General features: G+C 39.0%; 1 protein-coding gene across 18 annotated transcripts in view; it reads left to right on the top strand.

The window, feature by feature from the left end:
* The window catches only part of anks1b (ankyrin repeat and sterile alpha motif domain containing 1B), an 813,858-nt gene that overhangs the window by 697,277 nt on the left and 98,213 nt on the right, over window positions 1-18,368 (top strand). For all 18 annotated transcript variants that reach the window (XM_043713629.1, XM_043713643.1, XM_043713627.1 and 15 more), the window contains 2 exons: window positions 10,369-11,033; window positions 15,080-15,152. In XM_043713629.1, the coding sequence (XP_043569564.1) occupies window positions 10,369-11,033; window positions 15,080-15,152 (738 nt within the window). The remainder of the gene's footprint in view (window positions 1-10,368; window positions 11,034-15,079; window positions 15,153-18,368) is intronic.

Here is an 18,368-nt window from a genome sequence, read left to right as displayed (position 1 = left end):
GTGGAGAAAAGGTGTGGAGGATGAGAGAAGAAGTGTGATGGGGAGGATTTCCTTGTGGATTGAGTGCAGCCAAATCAGAAGCATTTTATTTATAAATGCCGTTATCTATGATAAAAGACTTTTTTCTGCGTGTATCAAAGACTATAGTTTGTCTTCCTCAACTGAACTCTAAATTGACTGATTAAACACCCCAGCCCAAAGGTAAATAGAAGTGACCTATACTGCTGCAGTTTTCCTTGATGGATGAGCTCTTGCATTTCAATGAATAATTCTCCATCACAGTGGGGAAACTTCACTTAGCTGCCAGGTCTGAGTGCTAGCCTCTGATTAGTTGCCTGTAATCTTGGCAGCCAAATGTCAGTGCGCAATTGCATTGTCATCAATTCATTTCAGTGAAATATGGGGGCTGCTTTTGTGGGGATTCCACAGTCAGCATGGTTTTGCTTTGTACATGTGTGGATCATGGAAACAAAAGGTCACTGACCTGAATCCTAGCTTTTGAGCAGGAGATGGTTCAAACTATCCCATTAACCAGACGTACTCACTTAAACAGGAAAATCATTAAAATCAGATTTTGTACTGAAATTCCTGCCAAAGATGCCAGCTAAGATTACACCCACAACTTGTCCTTGCCTATGTAACATGATTACCCCCCAGTCTGCTAAGGTAGGTTTTCACAAGGAAGATTGCAGGTTCTTTTCATTTTTTTTGGTCTATAAATGGTCGAGTAATTTTTCATTTTCGGTTATTTTCTTTCTATAATCTTCCTTTCCGTGGTGTTATTGCTGCAATTTAAATATTACCATACAACGTAATGGTGTTGGGGATTGATTTGAAAGTTCCAAATATAGTCTATGAAACTAATGTTGGAGATGGAGGTTCAAGAGGGAACCAAAAATGCTGTGATTTTACTTATTCAACACTAACGGTCCATGTTTGTGGATGTCTCCAGAACTGGACGTGTCAGAGGAGAGATCTCCGTACCATGTCTACCTTGACAAGATTGCATCATTTACTGCAGGATAACTTGCAGACATATTGAGAAAGAGAAAGTGAGGACTGCAGATGCTGGAGATCAGAGTTGAAGAGTGTGATGCTGGAAAAGCATAGCCGGTCAGGCAACATCCGAGGCGCAGGAGAGTTGAAGTTTCGGGCATAAACCCTTCATCTGGGCTTTTTGAGAACAGGGACAACTCTTCCCATACGAGTAAAGGTTACCAGATCGAGAAGAAACCAAATCATATTGTCTGCAGCTTACACATGGTATCAGGCACATGACAAATTTTGGAAGACAGGACACTTTTGTTAGATCAGGCATATCTTATTAAATAAGATTAGATTAGATTAAGATTACTTTACAGTGTGGAAACAGGCCCTTCGGCCCAACAAGTCCACACCGACCCGCCGAAGCGCAAACCACCCATACCCCTACATTTACCCCAATACCTAACACTACGGGCAATTTAGCATGGCCAATTCACCTGACTTGCACATCTTTGGACTGTGGGAGGAAACCGGAGCACCCGGAGGAAACCCACGCAGACACGGGGAGAATGTGCAAACTCCACACAGTCAGTCGCCTGAGGCGGGAATTGAACCCGGGTCTCTGGCGCTGTGAGGCAGCAGTGCTAACCACTGTGCCACCGTGCTGCCAAGCTGGCTTAAAAGGTTGAATGGCCCATTCCTGCACCTTATTCATATATTCCTTGGTGTAAGAAGAGAAAACATTAGTTTGCCTGGGTTCCAGAGCAGAGCAAGGCACCGTGGAAGTTATTACACCATGTGAGTATTACAACTTATTCAGTCAGTTTGCTGGGTACGGGATCAACAAGGACTTCAGCTCGGTCTGACCACAGAAACATTATTGTTCATGTCAGTGGCTCTTATCCAAAGCCCATGGTGATGCTAATTTTTATAAGGAGATGAAACACAGGTGGTTCTGGAGACACTGGAACTAACCTTTTTATGTATGACTGCTGATCTCACTGTGAAAACCTCAACAGAATAACAATGTTCAGGTTAAAATTCACACAACACCAGGTTATAGTCCAACAGGTTTAATTGGAAGCACACTAGTTTTCGGAGCGACACTCCATCAGGTGGTAGTGGAGGTACCACCTGATGAATGTACAGGTTGGTTGCCATTTGTCAGCTGCTACCTTCACATATAAGAAGAGGGTGTTGTCCAGAATTGGCGCAATGAAAGTGTATTTATCCCAACAGACAATCCTTGTATATAATGCTTTAATGACATTTTGCACAATGGTGTGGGAATTATCCACATTGGTGGGAGCTAGCTTGGTGGACCCACAAGAAATTTGAGGAGAAGTGAAAAACCATTTCTTTTATTTCCTCTTCTCGTCAAGAACACCATTTGCAGTCCTGTACTAAGGACATGAGTAACTACAATGTCTCCATGCAGCTGTATTAGAAATAGGGTGATGTTCATTCCTTTGATACATTCACTGCAGCATTTCTTCCAACTGTTCAACATCAATGGCTTCCTTGTGCTGTGGTGAACAATTATCGTGTTCCTGTCAATGTGATTTCCTGTTTAATGGTGAGCTGCAGCCTTGAAGAGATTCTGTCTTCCGATGTGCCATCTTGATTTACTCTGTGCTAAGATCTCTGGCAAGTTAGCCATGTTGAACTGTTCCAAATCGAGAGAGCCTTTCCCATCATCCAAAGTGGCCCTGGCTCCAAATTACTCGGAAAGTAAAACTGTGCTGTGCCACATTGTTGCTGAACTGTCAGAATTGGAGTTATCATTTTAAAAGATGCAGTTAGGTGCACAATTGCAGATGTTTGCTTATTTTTAAATGGTATTTGGCTTGTTAATTAATCATCATATTTGTTAACTTGATAATAATTGTGATCTGCATTATTATCAGGCCATTACTTTGTGGGAAATAAAATATGATAAGCTTATATATGTGGGAATTGACGAGTATGCTTAATCATGAGGGAATCTAATGCAACAATGTTTCAAAAAAGTAGACAGTCCCCAGGCTTCTGACATTCAACAAAGCCAGCTACTTTGCTGGTCTAGGAGAGAAATGGCCTTGATCAATAATAAATGGTCTGGAAAATACTAATTAGAGATAAAAAAGAAAAAAATGTACTTCTGAAATTACACCAAGCAATGAATTGTGTCCTAAGCAAGCAAGATTTTTGTGAACTATTTAATGCTCTAACAGATTAGAGACTAACATGCCAGATGTCACCATCAGCAACTTGAAATAACTTACATTAGTAATGCAATGCAGTGATAAACTTCACAACCACAAATATCTTGCTTTTGTAATCTTTCCCAATATTGTCCACACCTTCTTGAATATTCCAAACTTTAAAAACAAACTTTCACATTTTCTAAATTTACACATCTATAATTTCCAACCAAGGTAAGTGAGTAATGCTGAGTGAACATGTCTGGAAAGTATTAATGCCAGAATTTGTTTAGGTTAGTTCAGTTGCATTTTTATTGAAGAATGAAAGTGGAAAGGGCAAATAACGATTACTGCAGCCAGCAGCAAAAGCAACAAGTATTTGAGGAATTGGACTTTGCTTGCTACATTAGCTATCAGCTGACTATGCTGGAGATCTCATTGGCTGACTGGTTTGGCACTGCATTTTAAATGAGCAAATGTTTTCATTGAGAAACTTGATGGGTTTTCCATAAACGCTGGCAAATCCTTTTGGATGCTAGTGATTGCACACTATACCTTGGAAGAGACTGTGACCACATGGTTCTATCTTACTGTCACCTCTTGTGTTCAAGGTGATAAATATCCCAGCTTTTCTGAACAGTCTGATATTATAGTGATTCGACAGGACTGTATGATGTAAGAGATAAGTGCAGCTATCACCTCTGTAGCAAGAGTAAGAGCAATGTGAACACATCACATAGATATAGGCCTTCCTGCATTAGACGGTAAAGCTTCTCTTTCTCCCCTTTAATTAAATGCTTTTGTAAATGATCATACAGTCTTTATAGATTCATGTAAATATATCAATAAAGCTATCTGTAGCTGATGGGGCACCAGCCATGTCTGCTACAATAGCTGGAAAGTAGCAATTATTACCTTCAAAATAAAGATGTCAGTTCAAACTGACATAAGATGTATAAGCAGTGAGACACCAGAAACCCTAAATTAACATTATTCAAGCTCACTTGCTATCTATTCATAATGTAATTATAATTGGGGCACTTAGTCATAAAGGAGATCGCAACACAGAATAATAAATGGGTCATGTTTCATATCACCAACACTCTCTTACTAATGAAACTGCTCTAACACAGGAATGGCATAGATCGATTTGGTAATTTGTGGACCCAATTTAACAAAAGCATCTTATTACTGTGATTTCATTTTCCTCTCGATAATTTGTATCCCCCACCCTCTCACTCACTTTAGTTCTTATGCTACTATTTACTTGGTGGGGATGATAGTCCTAAAAATACCTCTGTCACCTAGAATGTATTCAGGAATTTTCTTTGATTGAATAGCAGAAGATGTGCGGCTGTTGAAACTTAACTCTGGGAATAGTACATTGATCCTTGAATAAAGGACCTGCACATGAGTAACAAAAGTTGAGTCTAATCACAAAATTGTCTAGTGCTCAATCATTTGGATTCAGAGAATATGGCAAATGAGCAATTGTGGCAGGAGGGTCTTCAATTCAAGTGCTGTCTTCATTTTCCTTGTTTTTTTGGCTTTTAGAATTAAACCGATTAGACATCTATTAAAAACCTCCATTAAAATAGCATATAAAGAAACATCATAGGAATATGTTTTGAGTCTTGTGTTATTACTGGGCTTATAATTTGTGTGCCTGTATTTCTGACATCATTGGAAATTTACTGAATTGTCTCTTGCTAAACTTCCATTTGGTTGCTTAGGAACATACAGCAAGGTCAAGAATGTAATCAATCTAAAATTTCCATGAGCCCTTTTGCAAAGGTCTGTGTCTATGTTCGTATAATTCATTCATAAAGCATAATATCCTAATTGAGATATTCTACTGTTTTACAATAGATACACATTTCAAGAAATATTATTCTTTTATTAAGAAATTAGAAGATCTTGCAAAATCATAATGAACATTTTATTTTGTTGGAAGGAAAAATTGTTTTAGTGTGTCTTTTATTATGCAGACCAGTCAAGGTCAGTCTGAGAAGATTAAACAAAATGCTTTTAGTTTAAATGTGTTTAGTACAAAATAAAGTTACCTTTTGCCTCTTCTAATCATACTGCCTTCTGGCAAAATAGATGAAGGGAATGTCCTATGGTCCCAGTATTCTTGTAATGAGCTGAGTAAACCTCAGGGACTCTATGCATCTTGTGAATAGGCAGTTCCTGCTTATTTCTATAAAGGTAACCATCTATGTCTCATCTTTACAGATCAGCCTGCAGCTCACCTCTTATAACCTCCTTGGACTGTTAGTGTACTTTTCTATGATGCTGTACCTCCTCCCCTTTGTTCTTATTTCCCAATCTTTTATTCCTCACTCATTCCACCCCCTTTCTTTTTAATTCCTGTTTTTCCATCTCTCTTACTTTGTAATGAAATGTTGGTTCCTTTTCTTTGTTTCCAGTGAATTTTTATTGGCAGTCACATCATTGGAGAGTGACAGTAATCTTAACCACCAACGGGATTACTTTCAGCAAGGAGGATATTCACTTTTATCAAATTGATATTATTATAACTTAATTTATTCAGTATTTTACCATTTATACAATTTATTCAGTATTCCAAGATGGTGCTGGAACACAGTGACATTATCCTCTTTTCACTAGGTACAAGTGCCAATATTAAATAAATCCAAACTTCTTATCCAGAAATTGTCATTTGAACTGTATCAGTAGCATGATGAGCAGTATAGCTCTCTACAAAATATGTAAATGCAGTCCTGACCAAGTTGGACATGTATTTTATCTCATTGAGCAGTGCTTCCACCAGTGGGTATGCAGAGCTTAAATTGTAGCCGTGTGCCTGTCTGTAGCTCAAATCTATTAGGCACTGAGGCCTAGATATCCGTGCACATGTTCTTTGCCCAGCCAGCAAGCTCCTCCTTTCAGTGACTGTTGTCCCAACTCTAAGACTTTGTGTTGAATATGCAACACCAGTCATCTTGAGGCTGAAGGCAACCGAGTACAAACCAGGAAGCAAGCTTAGATTAGATTAGATTACTTACAGTGTGGAAACAGGCCCTTCGGCCCAACAAGTCCACACCGCCCTGCCGAAGTGCAACCCACCCATCCCCTACATTTACCCCTTACATAACACTACGGGCAATTTAGCATGGTCAATTCACCTGGGAGGAAACCCACGCAGACACGGGGAGAACGTGCAAACTCCACACAGTCAGTCGCCTGCGCTTCGGCGGGTCGGTGTGGACTTGTTGGGCCGAAGGGTCTGTTTCCATACTGTAATGTAATCTAAAAATCTAATCTAATCAGTGCTAACCACTATGCCACCGTGCCGCCCAAGATTACTTGTAATCTTGAATTGCAAGTGCACAGGTGAATTGGGTAAAAAGCCAAGCCACAACTTTCTGCAAAAGATCAAGCTGTAGTATCTTATTATCTTTATCATTGTGTGTATATGCAAGATTATTGATAACCAGCTGGCTAACTGAAAGACACATCAGAGGGATTAGAGAAATTGTTCAGAGTGACAGCATGTAGAAAGTGGAGTCTCAAAAAGGTCAGTACTGGGACTACTATTGTTCAAAGTCGATATCAGAGATTTAGCCTTTGGAAACAAAACAACATTTCTAACTGTTCTGGTCAATTGAGAGGGACTGCAAAAGCTGAGGATGACACATAATTCAGTAAAATTAATGAATCATCATATAATTGGCAAATGGATTTCAACATGGGTCGAAACAAATAAGGTCATAGAAAATAGAAAGAAAAATCTAAATGGAGTAGAGGAGGAAAGGGATGTGGGAGTACAGTTACAATAATCCCTAAAGATTGTGAGATGGTTTGATAAAACCATAAAGAAAATCAACCAAGCACGAGGGATTATTTCTAGAGGGATAGAATCAGAAATAGATGCTAGGTTAAACTTGCATTGAATCTTAGTTGGATCACTTGGAATAATGTGCAGTTTAGTAACTATTTCACGAAAGGATACAGAAGCTGAGGAAAGGGTGTGAAATTTATTTACAAAGATACGACTATCCCATTGAGATTAATATCTAGCAAGATAGGATGAATTGACTGAGTTTCTGTAATGTTGCAAAGAGAAGGCCAAATAGTGACCAACTACAGATCTTTGAAGGTGTGAAAGTTTTGATATAATAATGATGTGGTCTGCATTTTAGAAAAAAATCAACAGTTCAGTTGCTGGGGATTAGACAACTTCAACACATGCACAAATCCACGCACACCTACCGCCGCCACCACCCCTCCCCCTCCCCCCCAACCGATGCCTACTGTATAAAGAGAAGGTAGGTACTCTTTAAATGGCTGGAGCAGACTCACATATTCAGCTTATTTTGTCATTTGTTGCAATACTGCACGGTCAAGGTTCCTTTTGCTGGTCACATGCCATATTTCCAGACCTCCCACCTCTCAGGCAGAATTCCAATGCCTCTGGAAAATTTAGCCCTGTATTTCCACATGTTGAGAAGTGCAAAATTGGACATCATAAATGTGGGGAGGTCACCAAATCATCTAGTGGGAAGTCCAGAAGATATGTTTTCATTGATAAATTGGTGGAAACATCAAACTCAGTATCATAAAGAGTAGTTGAGGTGAATAGTATTGATGCCTTTAAGACAAAGCTGAATAAGTAAGCATGAGGGAATTGAGGATTGTGCTTGATAATTAGATGAAGGATAGAAAGAGGCTGTTGTTTAGCATAAATGCCAGCATCGGCGCATTGGGTCATACAGCTTGTTCATATGCTCTACATTCTCTGTGAAAGATTTTGTACTATTGAGGGCTAAAATGGAACTATACATCATCCTTTCTCACAAGCTTTCAATGACACAGCAAACTGCTTTGATTGTTCTGGTAATTAGTCATTATAAGGGGCAGATGATATATTGGCTACATCACTTAGCAGTTCCTGAATATATCAAACCTTGCAGTTAAGATTGTGTCATGTTCAACATGCTTTATTTTGCCTTTGAGAGTATCCCAACAGAATAGGATTTTAAGAATATCAAAGGAAGATTGTATATATTTACACTGTGCGATTTTAATCTGCTAAAAATATTAAAATAGCAGAAAAAAGTAAAGGCTATTGCTATTTTATCCAGTAATTTAATCTGTTCCATATTTGAATCTATCTCTTCCTGTAAATTGAATGGGCAGTTTTAGACTGAGATGTTCCTTGCCCTGAGTATTTCCAGAATTTTCTGTCTTTTTTACAAATTTCCAGCACCCACAGTATTTTGTTTTTGTACTTGTGTAAAGGTCAATGTTACTGTTCCTCCAGTAGACATTCCACGGTTGTCTTCAATAATATTTCTGTTTGTCTCTTTTATATTGTCAACTTCATTGCTTTCGATATTTTTTTGTCCATGCTTCATCAGATACATCACTTATATTGGCGTATCTTTCTTTTGCAACTCAATATTGGCTTTGATTTACTTCATCAGCATCAATGCATTCTCTCTTTGTCCCTGGACCATTTCACCCTTTCCCTCCACCAACATCTTAATAAACTCTTCCCCTGGTATTGGTGCGAAGGATTGTAAACTTAAGAAAGATTGAGATACTAACCCCCAGATCCTTGTTTCTCTTAGCTGTATTCTGATCCTATTCCTTCTTGCAGCTTTACCCTTCATAACATATTTATTACCCTCTTTTGGCTGTCCCCTCTCTGACCCAAATGCTTAGTCCTCAGCAAAGGTCACAATTTTATCCTCTTCGCATCTATCGCAATACATTTTGATATTTTTTCTTCTGTCACTTCAGCCTCCCTGGTTATTTCTCTGGCCAGGAGTCTTCCCCTGCAGAGTGGATCTTGTCTTTCATTTTCAGAACTCCTGGACCTCTTCTTCGAGCCTCTCTTGGACTTTTCATTGGGGTCTGCCCACATGACACTAGTTGATTCAATTTCTCTACACCTTTCACCCATTGTGTGTTGTAGAAGAGACATCTTCAATCATGGCTTTCAAAAGGGCCCTGGATAATTACCTGCAGAGGTAAAATTTGCAAAGCTACAGAGAAAAAGCAGAGGACTGGCTGAGTTCTTCTTGCAGAAAGCTGGCACAATGGGCTGAATGGCCACCTTCTGAGTTGCTGTAACAAAACTGCAATTGTACTAATGTATATTATTGTCATTATCTGTTAATGTTAGCGTTTCTATCTCTGAGTACAGACTGTAGAATGGGCTGTCTATAGTATATCTGGTACAACCCAGTGGCTAAAGGGAAGTTATTAGTCCTGAGACATTCACAATATATGAACTTTCAGGGTCTTTTCAGAGGTGCATGGGCTTTTCAAAGGGAGCTCTCATTTGTGATGAGCATGAACAAACAATGTTGGGATAAAGTTTGCAACAATTTGCTGTATTGGTTCAATTCAGTTCAGCGATTTCTCTCGCACGTTTATTAATGCAATCATCCCAGCCCAAACTTCTGATAATTTCCTTGTTTTTATTGAATATTGGTACCTGCCTTATTTCTTCTTGACCTGTTCTCAATGTGAGAAGATTGTGTTCTGAAGCAGATTCCTTCATGTATCCCCTTCCGATTCAAGAATGTTACACAGATGGAACATTTTAAACGTATAAACTCAGTCTGATTAGATTAGATTCTCTACAGTGTGGAAACAGGCCCTTCGGCCCAACAAGTCCACACCCCTCTGAAGAGCAACCTATCCAGACCCATTCCCCTAACTAATGCACCTAACACTACGGGCAATTTAGCAAGGCCAATTCACCTAACCTGCACATCTTTGGACTGTGCGAGGAAACCGGAGCACCTGGAGGAAACCCACGCAGACACTGGGAGGATGTGCAAACTCCACACAGACAGTCACCCGAGGCTGGATTTGAACCTGGGACCCTGGTGCTGTGAGGCAGCAGTGCTAACCACTGAGCCACCGTGCCGCCCCAAATTGCTCTGGAGCTCAAAAGCAGAAGTGAAATCTTTCAGTACTATAAGGCCTTGCTAATCAGAAATCCTTCACTATACCTGATGAAATGAAAATCCAATGGACACAAACATTATCAGATCCGTGCTTTCTAAAATAAATCATTCAGTTGAATAAAGGAGAGATTAGTAAATTGGTATTTTTCTTATTGTTATAAAAGAAATTGGGCAGAATTGTTAATTAAGTACAACCTGCCCTTTATCCATTTTTTGTGTCTAACTGTACTTCCCTCTTATCCTGTCTTTGCCAGAGGAGAGTCTTTGCCAACGTGAAGCCTCTGCGGAAGAGGAACTCCATGATGGACACATCCCTGAGCAGTTTGCAGGTTTGCTACATGGCTCTTCCCCAGCCTGTGAGTCTCCAGAGAACCCTTATCATCTGTACACGAAAGCAAATAAGGAGTTCAGCAGTGACAATGCCTTGAGAATCAAAGGGACAACCCGGGAGCCAAATTTAATTAAAGCAAATTCACTACAATGCACAGATGAAACAAATGAGGCACAGCGGCTGCAAGCTGTCAGTGACGCATCAATATTAAACAGAAACGGCAAACCACAAGTTCTTCATAAAACCATTTTACACACAAAAGTGAACCAGAATGACAGTGATACATCAGTCAACTCCAGAACTTTTCGGAGTAATGATCGTTGGATAAGTGGCACAGGAGAAAAGCTTGGCTTTGAGGATAGGGCATGCACTTTAGGAAGGGTAAGATCAGGAGGAAAGACTCTTCTCGAGTTACAATTAGCCAGAAACATTTCAAAGTCAGACTCCAACCTTATTACTTGTTCCCCTATTGAGGAAGAATCGAGGAGCAGTCGCTGTGAGTCTGTAACAAACTATTTTAAAGAAAGCAAGCAGTGCACCGGAAAATGTCTGGAACGTACACCTTCTTTCACAGCTGAATGGGAAGAGGTAAGAGTCGTTACAAAAGTACCATCTGCGGGAAATGTCAATTGTGGACATTCCAAGATTGTATTGCATTTAAAGTGTGATTTGTATTGGGGGAACTGTCAGACTATTAAAGCAATAAGAAATAAAACTATCAAATAGGGCCCCTTAAAGATTGACAAGGTAGTCGATATGTGGAACCACACATGATGGGACAGATACTAAATGAATATTTCATGTCAGTACTTACTGTGGAGAAAGCTGTGGAGGCTAGGGAAATGAATAATGATACCTTGTAAACAGTCGACATTACAGAAGAGGAAGTGCTAGAAATCTTTTTAAAAAAAACATAAAAATGGATAAATCTCCAGAACCTGATCAAGTCTATTCCAGGATGTTGTGGGAACCTGGGAAGAAATTGCGGGGCCCGTAGCAGAGATATTTATATCATCTACGCCATAGGTGAGGTGCTGAAGGACTGGAGGGTGGCTAATATTGTGCCTTTATTTAAGAAAGGCTGTAGGGAAAAGCCTAAGAACTATAGTCCTGTGTGTCTGACATTAGTGAGGGGAGTAAGTTGTTGGAGGGGTTTCTGAGAGATAGGATTTATATGCATTTGGAGAGGCAAGGACTGATTTTTATTTTAATTTACTCACGGGATGTGGGCATCTCTGGCTAGACCAGTATATATTGCCCATCCCTAATTGCCCAGAGAGCAGTTAGGAATCAACCACATTGCTGTGGCCTGGACTCACATGTAGACCAGACCAGGTAAGTATGGCAGTTTTCTTTTCCTAAAGGGTATTAATGATTCAGGATAGTCAACAATGGCTTTGTGTAAATTGTGTCTCACAAACTTGATTTGAGTTTTTAAAGGATGCAAGCAAGAAGATTGATGAGGGCAGAACAGTAGACGTCGTCAAAATGGACTTTAGTTAAGCCTTTAACAAGGTTCCACATGGTCGACTGGTTAGTAAAGTTCGATTACATGGGATCCAGGGACAGCTTGTCAACTGTGTACAAAATTGGTTTGACAGTAAGAGACAGAGCATGGTGGTGGAGGGTTGTTTTTTGGACTGGAGGCTTGTGACCAGCAGTGTTCTGCAGGGATCAGTGTTGGATCCACTGTCATTAGTCATTTTTATAAACAATTTGGATGAGAATTCGGAAGGCCTGGTTAGTAATTTTATGGGATGACACCAAAATTGGTGGTATAGTGGACAGTGAAGAAGATTACCAAAGATTATAAAGGGATCTTGATCGATTGGGCCAATGAGTGGCAGATGGACTTTAATTTGGATAAATGCAAGGTGTTACATTTTGGTAAGACAAAAAAAGGGCAGGGCCCTAGGTAGTGTTGTTGCACAGAGAGACCTAGGGGTTCAGATACATAGTACTTTGAAAGTTACATCACAAGTAGACCAGTTGGTGAAGTCTTTAGCATGCTTGAGTATACTCAGACCATTGAGTATAGGAATTGGAATGCCATGTTGCAGTTGTACAGGAGGCTGCGTTTGGAACACTGTGTACGGTTTTGGTCGCCCTACTGGCAAAAGGGTCCAGAAAAGATTTACAAGGAAGTTACTGGGGCTAGAGGGTTTGAGTTATAAGGAGAGGTTGGATAGGCTGGGATTTTTTTTCACTGCAGCGTAGGAGGTTAAGGGATGACCTGATAGAGGTTTAGTAAATCATGAGGGACATAAATAAGATGAATAGCAAAGGTCTTTTGCTTAGGGTAAGGAAGTTCAAAACTATAGAGGGCTTGTTTTTAAGATGAGAGGAGAAAGATTTAAAAAGGACCTGAGGGGCAACTTTTTCACACAGAGAATGGTTCATATGTAAAACAACCTGCCAGAGAAAGTGGTAGATGCAGGTACAGTTACAACATTTAAATACATTTGGACATGTACATGAATAGGAAAGGTTTAGAGGGATATGGGCCAATGGGTCCTGTTCAGTTAGGTAAACTGTTTTGTATGGATGAGTTGGACCAAAGGATCTGTTTCTTGCTGTATGAATCTATGACTCTAGACTTGTAAAATGGTGCCTAAACTCCAGAGATGCAACTATGCAATAAAGTGAAACACAGTGGTCATTGGCACTATATTTGCTCAGATTGTTAATAGTGGCAAATAAACTATCTTGAAAGGACTTAACATTTCAAGAGTCTGATGTAAATATGCTAATAAACACACAGTTTTTTAAAATTAATAATTCAGATCTTAATTCAGTACTTTACACAAAGTTGAATTCTATTCTGAACATATACAATTATAATTTAAAAGTGATTTTGGGGAATAGTATTTCTTTTTGAAGAAACATTGGTTGTGAGGGGCTATGGGTTGGCACATCACCTCTTCATCCTGAGAACCTGGATTCTACTCCAGCCCAGTGTGAGATGTTGAAAGGACTTCTGGCTACTGGCTGTGCATTTCAGTTAGAGATTGCATGGTATCAATCAAGCGCTTTGTGGTTGCAAAAATGCTTCTATTTCAACAATAGCTGGTCTGGTTGAGAAGAGCTACCAGATTGTGACAGGAATCACACTGGTATAGTAGTTACAATTGAGAATGAGTATAGGGCACTTCTGTGGGGCAAATGCTGAGGTGACTTTATCTAACATTTGGTAGTTCACCAGCCCACGTGTGGTTAAAGCTTGGTGCTCTTGATTCAAGTAAAAAAAATAAAAATAAATACCTTTGATTATGTAATATATCAAATATTTACAGTATTCTGAATAATTCCACTTACTAATTACTTAGTTTAAGTTAATTTATTAGTGAGTATAAAAGAACAGGAAATGACATCACCAGCCCGAGGAAACCTAAATAGGAAGCGGGTCACTAAGAGCAGTGCTTCACTGAAGGTTCACTGATAATGTTACCTAGTATGGTGACAAAACATCTGAAAATGAACCTTCCAGCTCAGTGAGCAAACTTACATCCAAGTTAATTTATTTCCAATATTTTCTGAAAAAAAGACTGAAGATTTCAGATGCTTTGATAGCTTGCTGGAAATGTGCAAAGTAGTTGCTGTCATGGGGCTATGTTGACTCAATATGGGTGAACTCAGTACTTCCATTACCCAGCCAAAAATACTTGCATTATTTACTGATAATAAGACATTCTTTTCTATCTCAAAGGTTAGGAGAATCAACATTGTGGGTATCTCACCAACTGAGCCATAAAAGATTAAAGCGCAGAAAAGGACCGATTCACTCATGAAACCTGTGCCAAGTCTTTGCTGGAACAATCCAAAAGTTAATCCCTTTGCTTCCCCTTGCATTCTCCTTTACTTCAAATATATATAATATATATATATATTCACACTTCCCTTTAAAAGATGCAATTATCTAAATTAACCCCAGTGGGAAAACATTACATACTCCACTAATGCAGAGTAGTTTTTTTTATTTCAAAGCTCTCTTCTCTCTTTAGAACAATTTTAAATTGATGAACCCTCATCATTGAGTTTTATCAGTGGAAATAAACTTTCCTTAGTCAGCTTATCAAATCTTCTCATAGTTTTAGTAACTCTTAAATCTCCTCTTGGCTTTGGGATCCCTCATTTGAGTAAATCATTGAACTTCAAATGCATTCTAAAAAATGTAAAGGTTTTCATGGTGAGAGCAGTGATGTTGAGAAAGGCAAAATTATGGTTTGTAAAATGTTGCTCTGATAAAAGAACGGTGCAACCATAAATCTGTCTTGCTCAATGTTACATGTAGTCATTGGGACTTCTGGGATTAATCGGTGACAAAAGGGAGAATTTTATGTTGTAAATAGATCATAGAACTCATCCAGTAATGGGAATGTTCATCATTAATTATTTTCCACTTGTAATTGTAACTTACATTTTTTATGCTTTGAGATGTATTTGCTATCAGGATTTTTTTTTGGACAGGACTGTAACTAAGACTAAAGCTGAGCAAATAGTTGTAATGGATCCCACGGGTGTACCTAATCGGAGCAGAACACAGTCTTTGCTTTTGCAGGTGTTCAGAGCTCTAAAGTGGATGAGCCAGTGAAATAGCTGTTTAGAGATTAATGGTTCTTAATATGTCTTTGCAGATTGATAAAATCATGAGCTCCATAGGAGCTGGAATCAATACCGGCCTGAAAGGAAAACATGATGATGTTTCAGGTAAGGAACAACACCTGAATGCATATGATTGCATTCCCATTAAATTCGTGAAAAACAAATATTTATCATTGATAAATAATAAGGATCCTCAATACAGTTGTCAAATGTTGTTATTTATTGAGTCTTGCAAAAACTTTTAGTGAAAGCCTTTTTCTCCCTTGGCCTTAGGAATATACATAATTTGACAAAATATGGGTAATAAATGAAATTTGTTCAAAACAAATTATGTTCAACTAACTTGATTAAGTTCTCTGATGAAAACTATGCAGTGGGTTGATGCGAGCAGTGCAGTGTATGTTGTATACATCGACTTTCCACAGGTTTTTGGCAACAAGTCACTTAATACACTGGGAACTATTATTAAAATCTCAGGATTATTGGAACAGTGGCAACATGGAAAAGGAATTGGATCAGGGACAGAAAGCAGAGAGTAGTGGGAAATGTCGAGAGTGTGGTGCTGGAAAAGCATCCGAAGAGCAGGAGAATCAACGTTTCGGGCAAAAGCCCTTCACTGAAGTGTCGATTCTCCAGCTCCTCGGATGCTGCCTGACCTGCTGTGCTTTTCTAGCACCGCACTCTCAACTCTGATCTCCAGCATCTGCCATCCTCACTTTTGCCTCGTAGTGGTAAATGGTTGTCTTTCAGACCCCTGATGGACGTTTATAGAAGTGTGCCCTAGATCTTGATTACAAGTCCACTGCTTCATCTGAGATATATTAGTGACCTGAACTTGGGTATATGGGGAAGAATTTTGAAGAATCCAAGTGACATGAAACCTGGCAATGTAAAATCTAAAGTGATTAGTAACACAGTTCAGGAATGCCAAAGGCAGGATGGTGAAATAAACAGATACATAGCAGATGAAGTTTAATACACTGAAGTGCTATATTTCATCTGAAGAATGAAGAAATGTAAAGAGGGTGTAGAAACAGCTTTCTGTGAATATTCTGTGCACACAAATCTTTGAAGCTGACAGGATAAGTTCAGAAGGCTGTTAAAAAAAACCATGACCAAATCAACAGCTAATATCATCTAGAAGGACAAGGGCGGCAGATAAATTGGAACACCCACCACTTGCAAGTTTCCCTGTAACACTCACCATCCTGACTTTGCTACATATCGCTGTTCTTTTGGTGTCACTGGGTCAAATGCCTGGAATTCCCTCCACCAAGGCATTGTGAGTCTACATACACTACATGGACTGCAGCGGTTAAAGAAGGCAGCTTCCCAACACTTTCTCAAGGGCGACTGGGGATGAGCAATAAATGCTGGTCCAGCTAGCGACACCCACGTACCATGAGAATTTATAAAAAATATGGAATTTGTGATTAACAAAAGGCTCAGAATACAGAAGCAATATAGTCATGCCAAATATTTTTAAAAACACTTCTTTGTCCTCAGATTATTGTGTTTAGGAAAGATGTTAAGATCTTAGAGACAACGCAGTAAGAAATTTATGAGAATGGTCCTAAAACGTGGGGGCTTCGTTTAATTGGAGAGACTGGTGAAGCTGGGATTGGTCTCTGTACAAAAAAGGTTAAAAAGAGATTTATTAAAACTGTTCAAAAATCATGAAAAGCTTTGATAGAGTGAATGTAATGAAACTGTTCCTAGTGACAGAAAGATCAGCAACCAGAAGGCATGTATTTACAGTGATTGGTAAAAGAACGAGGCAGCATAAAGAAACACGTATGAATTATTGTAATCTGGGACAGACTACCTGACAATTGTTAGAAGCAGCTTTGGCAGTAACTCTACAAAGGAAACTGGATCAATGCATGGAGGGGACAAATTTATTGAGCTATGGGGCAAGAGTCTGAAAGTGCAACAAAATGGATAGTTCTACAAAAGAATCAGGCAAACAAAATGGTTGGATTTGTCTTAGTTCTAGTTGTATGATTCTATGCTTCACATTAAAAGCTCACTTCCAACAACCTAATTGGCACTAAGTCTCGCTTGCCACCATGTTTTTAGTTTGTGCTCTTCTCAACGGCAAGCGAGGTTTGTCCAAAATAGCCCATCAGTGTATGACACTATGATCTTTTTGCAATAAATTCTGTGTCCTATGATCCTACTCCACCAGCTATTTGACATAGGAGCAGTGCTCCAAAAGCTTGTGTTTCCAAATAAATCTGTTGGACTATCAACTGGTGTTGTGTGATTTTTAACTTTTCCCAAACAGTTGAAGTGTAAATTCTCCTTTGTGTTTTAAGTCCCTTCAAGGCACCACCCCTGTCTATCTCTGTAACCACCTCCAGCCTTGCAGGACCCTCCCTAAATTCCATTCTTTGGCTCCATTTTCATGTGCATTTCCCCCCCAGTTTTTTGTACCATCATTGATGGCTTTGCTTTAAGCCACTCTGCCTCAATGTTCTATAATTTCCTTCTATCTCCTTGCCATAATTATCCTTAAAACCATCTGACTACTTTCGGAGTAATGTTACTGTATTTGAGTAGGTAGCAATGTTTCTTTTGGTAACGCCTCCATCAGTTGCCTGGAGACATTTTTCGTGTGTTAAATAAAATGCAAGTTATTGTTATCAAATGAGAAACCGACTTTTCATTATACCATGATTTTTTTTTGTCACTGTATCGAGGAAATGGTGTCGCCCATCATGTTTGTTACAGCTATTGCATTCACCTACACTTCCCAAAATAGCTGTGATCTGTCTTTAATGGTGAAGAATAAAATGAGAAGCTATTAAACATTAATATGCTTATGGTTCAATTTGATATGTAGATTGTACCTCTGTTATGGACATATGTAAACATAGTACCGATGCAATGTAATGTGCTTTATGTCAGTTAAAACAGAGGTCTGAACAAATGTTAAGGTGAATTCTCTCAACTCTGGTCTGACAAGATTTCTTTGAGATCACATATATTAGTTTGAAGGAAAAGTTAAAAGGCATCCAACTGCAAGTATGTTTTGGCACTTCACCTATAAAACATTTGAAAAATGTTTATTGCTTTTAAAAGTTTTAGTATTTTTGATGAAAGTGCATTGAATTGTGATAGTGTTTGCACATTTATTTCAAGACTAATGTTGTCAGTGTGCTCTGTTGGAGGAAGCAGTAGCACTTACAGAAAGCAGACTGAAGAATTTTGTACAGTGGTATTTCCTGCATTTGTTTTAACTGAACTCATCATTCAAGGTTGGCGTTTGTGTGTGTGTGTAGGAGGGAACAGCATCAGCATCTGCATCAGCAACAGATT

This window comes from Chiloscyllium plagiosum, chromosome 23 (assembly GCF_004010195.1).
Source record: "Chiloscyllium plagiosum isolate BGI_BamShark_2017 chromosome 23, ASM401019v2, whole genome shotgun sequence".
Lineage (NCBI taxonomy): Eukaryota > Metazoa > Chordata > Chondrichthyes > Orectolobiformes > Hemiscylliidae > Chiloscyllium > Chiloscyllium plagiosum.
The sequence above is the reverse complement of the archived record's forward strand: the minus strand, read 5'-3'. Positions and strand labels throughout refer to the sequence as shown.